Genomic DNA, 6,000 nt, shown 5'->3' on the forward strand with positions numbered 1-6,000 from the left:
ACTGCTCAGCTGGGGGTCTGCTTCTCCCTCTGACCCTCTTCCCTCTCGTGCTCTCGGTCTCTCATTCTCTCTCAAATAAATAAATAAAATCTTTTAAAAACAACAACAACAACAAGGGAAGCCTAGATTAAGCTGTGGGAAGACCCAAGCGGAGCCGATCTAACATATTTTCCATATGTAGATGCTGCTTGAGTGCAGAAACAGAGCGTTGCAGAGGACGGGGGGAGCATATCTGCTAAGAGTGATTTTCTTTAGCCCACTTGCCGCTAGGAGCCAGCCCCTCCCTCGTGACACCCATGAATTGCCGCGCATTCCACCGCACCCCGCTAACAGAAGCTTCTGCCTGGGGCAAACTTACTCTGAATTTTCCCTACCAAATATAGACTAATATCAAACAATGTTGCAAATTCTTACTTTTTCCCAAATTGGACAGTTGCAACGTCCAGAGTTCTGTCAACATTTGTGTTGTAGTTCTCTGAGAATTGAGGGTGGTTAAGTAAAGCAGAAAACCGGGCGTTTTTCTTTTTAAGAACCTCCGCAGTTTCTGAGTACAGTTCAATGCACTCTCTTCTTATCCATCCCTCCGGTGCCACACCTGCCTGACTCTGTGGCTCTGTCTGCGGTGCTGGCCTTCGCCGTTTCTCTGTCACCTCCCAGGGTCCACAAGCAGAAAGCCCCCAGTTGGCGCTGGGGTTACCGGGTGCGGCGTGTCCGTAAAGGGCTCAGCATCTTGGCCAGATTCTCATGTGTGTTTGTCTCAGCTGGGCTTCTGCTAAAATACCGATTCTGTTTCGATAGATCTGGAATGGGCCGGGATTCTGCATTTTCCACAAGGGGGTGCCGATGCTGCCTGCTGTGGACCCCACTTGGAGCAGTGTGGTCCCGCAGCTCTGCTGGAGTACATCTTTCTACTGGGAAACCGGCACGAAGCCCGTGAGGCTTCCATTGTGTATATTTTCTTCATAAATGCTCTGCACACTGTTGATCTTGCTAACAGCTCTGGTCTGACCCCTTCTCCTTCTAGGACTGCCTCAAAGCCTGCCAGGAGCAGATTGAGGTGGTGCTGCTCAACAGCCTGCAGCAGTTCCGTCAGGACCAGGGGGACGGGTCCAAGTCGGAGGATGAACTGGACCAGGCCAGCACCCCTACGGACGTGCGGGATATTGACCTGTGAGGACGAAGTCGGGCCGAATGGGAGAGACGCGTTCACATCTGCTCTCTCCTTCTCTCTGGTTGTGTTTTGTTCTTTATGTTTTAGGATGAAACTTTAAAAGCAACAACAAAAAAAATCTGCCCCCACCTAGATCATATTGAAAGATCTTTTAGAAGTGAGAGAAAAAGGTCCTATAAAAACGGAATAACTAAAAGCATTTGGTGCCTATTTGAAGTACAACAGAAGGGAATCCCTTGTATATGCGAACAGTTATTGTTTGATTATGTTAAAAGTAATAGTAAAATGCTTACAGAAAAACCTGCAGAGTAGCTAGAGAAAATGTACGCCTGCAAATACGGGAACAAATTAGAGGAGGCTTTTTTTTTTTTTTTCATGTTATGAACTAGCATGTACACACCCCTTGTAGGATAATTTCAAGGAACTTGCGTAAGCCATTTATGGCATGATTAGATTGCAAAGCAATGAACTCAAGAAAGAATTAGAAATAAGGGACACGATGGGGAGGGAGTACAAAACAATCTCTCAACCTGATTGAACCATTTTGGATGTAGAAGCACCTTTGTTCTCGACCACCTGTTTGTTACTAAGTCCGGAGCATAGCTGAATCTCTAGTTATGATCTCTTGCTGTCTACAGTAGCTGCTACCTAAAAGAGATGTTGTATTTTGCCACTTGGACACAGGTGATTGGATTCTGCGTTTCATGTGCTTATGACATCTTGCTTCTTCTTCCAAACATGGTTCATTGCAGACACCACCATATTTTTATCAAAAAGGGGCAATCTCGCTTTGGGCCATAACCAAAACTCATATGAAATGGAGGCAGATGGAGACCAAGGGTGGGATCTGGAATGGAATATTTTCTCTTAATGTATTCAAGAGGGTAATGTGACCTTGGCATCCTTTATTAAAAAACTGATTTTTGGTGCTGATTGGCATGTCTGGTCCACAGTTTAGCATTGTTATAAACCATTCCATTCGAAAAGCACTTTGAAAACTTGTTCCCGAGGGATAGATGGGATGGTTTATGCAAGTCATGCTGAATAGACTCCTCCCTGCTTCTCCTGTGCTCCTCCCCGCCTGCCCCAAGTCGGGGGACTATTCACTTCTGGTATCTGACATTCTCTGGTATACAGTTCTGGTATCCCTACCGGGACTCAAGAGACACCCCTTTCCACCAACATTCCCATCACAACATTCCTCCAAAAAGCCTACAAACAAAGATCTGTTACCATTTTGGTGGCAAAGAAGGATCTTAATTCCCACCTATATGCTTCTCCTCTGGACATGGAAAGAAAAGTTACTGCTGGTGCAGACAGACAGCTGAATATCAGAGTGTGGCATTTTGTTCCCTTTTCCGTTTTTTCGTTAATTTCATTGCAAAGTTGTATTCAGCGTACTTGAATTTTTTTCCTCTCCACTTCTTAGAGGCATTCAGTTAGCGAAGAGGTTGGAGCAACAACTTTTTTTTTTTTTTTTTGCACAATTATAATTGACAGGTAATGAAGCTATTAAAATATTTGCCTTTTTAAGTTAGAAAGAAAAAATCAGAACAGGGCTGCTTTGAAGAATTATTTTATACACAGATTCTGCCTTGTTTCGTAGTATGAGGGTTGAAGATGGAGAAAAATCTAAGGGTCTCTTATTTTTCAGTTTATTGTGTTCAGTTTTTTATGATTATTTTTTTTTTGCGCTGCTAAGAAGCTAAGATCATTCATCCTTATTCACATTAACAGTACCTAGCTGTAATGTTTCACAGAGTGTGCTGCTATTTTATAAACATTTTTATAATATATTATTTTACTGCTTAAATTCCAAGTCCTGAAGTAGGTGGTCAAGATAGGAGTTCTTCGTACTGGAAAAGCCCTTCCATAGTTTTTCTTCTGGTAGCGTATTCATGGTTTTTTTGTTTTTGTTTTGTTTTTTGTTTTTTCCTTTTGGTTTTCTCTCTCTCTCTCTTAATCACATTCTTCAAAGACAGAGCATTCTTTACCTCAGGTTTACTGGACAAAATCAATAGCTACAAAAGATTCACATTTTTGTTTTCATAATACCTCACAACTGCATAGTTTCTGCTTGGGAGCCGTTAGTGCGGGGAAAGGAGAAGTCAGCGAGGAGGCTGCAAGCCCCTCTCAGGTGGAGGGTGGGGTGGATTTGGCCCTTGGGTCTGACACCCAGGGACCTTTTCAGTCATGAAGGTCATTAGGCTTCCATTTTGACTCCGGTATCCTCATCATGATGGAAAAAATACAATTGAACCAAGGGATTTCCCCTCCCCCCCCCAGGGCAGATGTTCAGCACAAACATTTATGCAGTGAACTAGGAAGTCATAATTTGCACTTAGGGACCAGGTATCAGGAGACAGATTGAAAAGAATTCCAGCAGGCTATTTGGAGATCCTCCTCTTGTGGCCCTTTCTTAAAGCAGCGCTTTCATCTGCTTCTCTCTCTTTCCCCTTCCCTGACATGGCTATCCCCAGTTTAGGATCATCTCAGAGACTTTTCTAGGTCTGAATCTGTGGGCATATGACTCTGCCGCATGCGGGATTACAAGGGTGCCTCCTCCCACCTGTCTCGCACCGCGGCCGGCCAGCCCCTCTACTAAGTGGCACTCCGTGGTTTTCAGGTTTTAAATTGCATTGAATTGGCATGATGGGGCAAACAGGGCAGATGAGTATTGGAGTGGGAGTGGGAGGGAGGTGAAGAGGTTGCATCTCTGCAGAGATGCCTTTCCGATGAGTCAGTCTCTCTTGAAGTATGTTTGGAAGGGTTCAGGATTTGGTGAGTTAGCACAACCCTAAAATTCTAGGGAGTTTCTGGTAGGACAGTGGGTGGTGAATTCTGAAGTTTTGGAGAGGAAAGCTGAGCAGCCAGTGTTTTGTCAAGAGCTCACTTTGCATAGGACGCTCTTTCAGGCCCTTGAGGAGTAACACGGAATGGAAGATGTGGTCCCTAAGTCCTTGGGAGTCTTGGAGCCTAACGAAAGCAAGGTACAAAGTCACTTAATGGTGACTGTCCCTAAGCTCAAACAGAACCGGACGAATAAGGAAGGGAACAGGCCTACAGGCTCTCCCTGCAGTCTGCAACTTCCCAGTTTTCCTGGAGCCCTGGGTGCCACCGGGGCCTTCTGCTCTTTTTCTCCTTCTTGTCCTCGGGGCCTGGTGTGATGGGAGGTGTGGTGTTGCTGATGGGAAGGTGCTAGGTTGTTTGGCTTTTCTGCCTACTCCCTCCTTAAACAAAAGAAGGAAGCTTGGATTTGTTAAAGTAGCTGATGCCCTCCCCTTAGATCTTGGTTTCCTTGGTAGGAGTTTTTGTGTGAGAGGGAGTTCAGCCCTCCCCCACAGATTTTTTTCTCCTTCTCACCTCCCACAAATGGGGTTCCAGACCTATTCTGGTCTTTTTCTACCTTGTTGTCTTTCTCTCTGTTCTTCCTCCTCTCTGTGTTTTGGTTTTTGGTTTTTTGGGTCATTGTTGTTAACTTTTTCTCCATCAGTGGGGGCTAAATTGTTCCCCTAAGCCTGCCAAATTTTATTCCTTCCCCTATTTTGGCCAAATCCCAGGGGGGAAAGTCCTAGTATGCCAAAAATATATGCTAAGCATAATTCAATTCCATGCAGGTTCCCACCAGCCAAGAAGCCTGCAGGTGGGAGCAGGGGACAGGTCCCTCCTTAGAATGTCTGCCCGTGTTGACAGGAGGGCTCCTCAGAGAAAGGGGCTTGTCTCAGAGGAGGCTTTATTCTGGAACTGCCCCAGAACCCCACTGAAGAGCTCACCATGTCTCAACAGCCAGATCCCCTTTGGTCTACGTGCTCTGTACAGGAGACTCTTGGTCTGCTGCTTTTCCCAGGCAGCCCCGGGGCCAGAAGCAGCCCTTTGCCAGCAGGATGGGCTTCTCTTCAGAGGGGGTTGTAGCTTTCCTGTGGTCTGGCACCCTCCGGGCCTTTCCACACTGCCCTGGGGGAGCTCTAGGACGGAGGTGAAGAGCATGAGGCAGGACTGGATGACTTGCTCACAGAGGGTGGGGGAAGTTTCTCTCCATGGGCCACAGGGGCAGGGCTGGGAGAAGAAAGAGACTTGCACCTTATATCATGTAAATAATGATTTTCTAGTTCAAGAAGATAATATTGGTAGTGTGGGAATGGGAGGTAGGAACGGGGAGGAAGTCTGAGTAAGCCAGTTGGCTTCTAAGCCAAAAGGATTCCTCTTTGTTTATCTTTGAGACAGTCCAACCCTGAGAATAGCTTTAAAAGGGAAATTAGTGCTGAGACAGTAAAGTCCCCTTAAGCCAACAAACCGTAGCTATAGAATGAGCGCAGGCGTCCAGCGGTGTGGGCTCCGAGCAGTTTCGAAGAGCCACTCATGCTGTTGCCCATTTGTACAAAATAGGGCAGGAAGATTCAGGAGGATGTTTATGACTTTCTCATACCACGTGGCTTTTCATGATTCTGGATTCTAAACAACCCAGAACAGTCCTTTCAGCCAGAGCTATTCTACATTTGTGTCTCTCTGCTTTTAGACTTGGCTGGACTATCAGACCCGATTCTTGGCTCAGGTTTCAAGAAGCCATCAGCAAACGTACACCTGCACGCTTGTCGCTGCAATGTTTATTCCTTTGCCTGCAGCCTACTTTGGGGAAAAAAAGTGCCTTACTGACTGTAGCCATTGCAGTATCCAGTGTATTTTGACAGGTGCCTGTCCTTAAAAAAAAAAAGTTTTCATTTTTTTTTTTTTTTGATTGGTTTTTGTTTCGTACTGTTGGCCAGCTCTTAAGTCCCCGGCAAATCACTGGGCCATTGGATTTTTTCCATTATGTTCATTACCCTTGTACC

General features: G+C 45.7%; 1 protein-coding gene across 1 annotated transcript in view; it reads left to right on the forward strand.

Moving 5' to 3' along the window:
* CCND2 (cyclin D2) overlaps positions 1 to 5,862 on the forward strand; it is a 29,718-nt gene extending 23,856 nt beyond the window's left edge. Inside the window, exon 5 of the mRNA XM_081821071.1 lies at positions 1,025 to 5,862. Coding sequence (XP_081677197.1) covers positions 1,025 to 1,174 — 150 coding nt within the window. The 3' untranslated portion in view covers positions 1,175 to 5,862. The remainder of the gene's footprint in view (positions 1 to 1,024) is intronic.
* Positions 5,863 to 6,000: the final 138 nt, after the last annotated feature.

Source organism: Leptonychotes weddellii, chromosome 5, assembly GCF_054177405.1.
Source record: "Leptonychotes weddellii isolate Sample4059 chromosome 5, ASM5417740v2, whole genome shotgun sequence".
NCBI classification, from domain to species: Eukaryota; Metazoa; Chordata; class Mammalia; order Carnivora; family Phocidae; genus Leptonychotes; species Leptonychotes weddellii.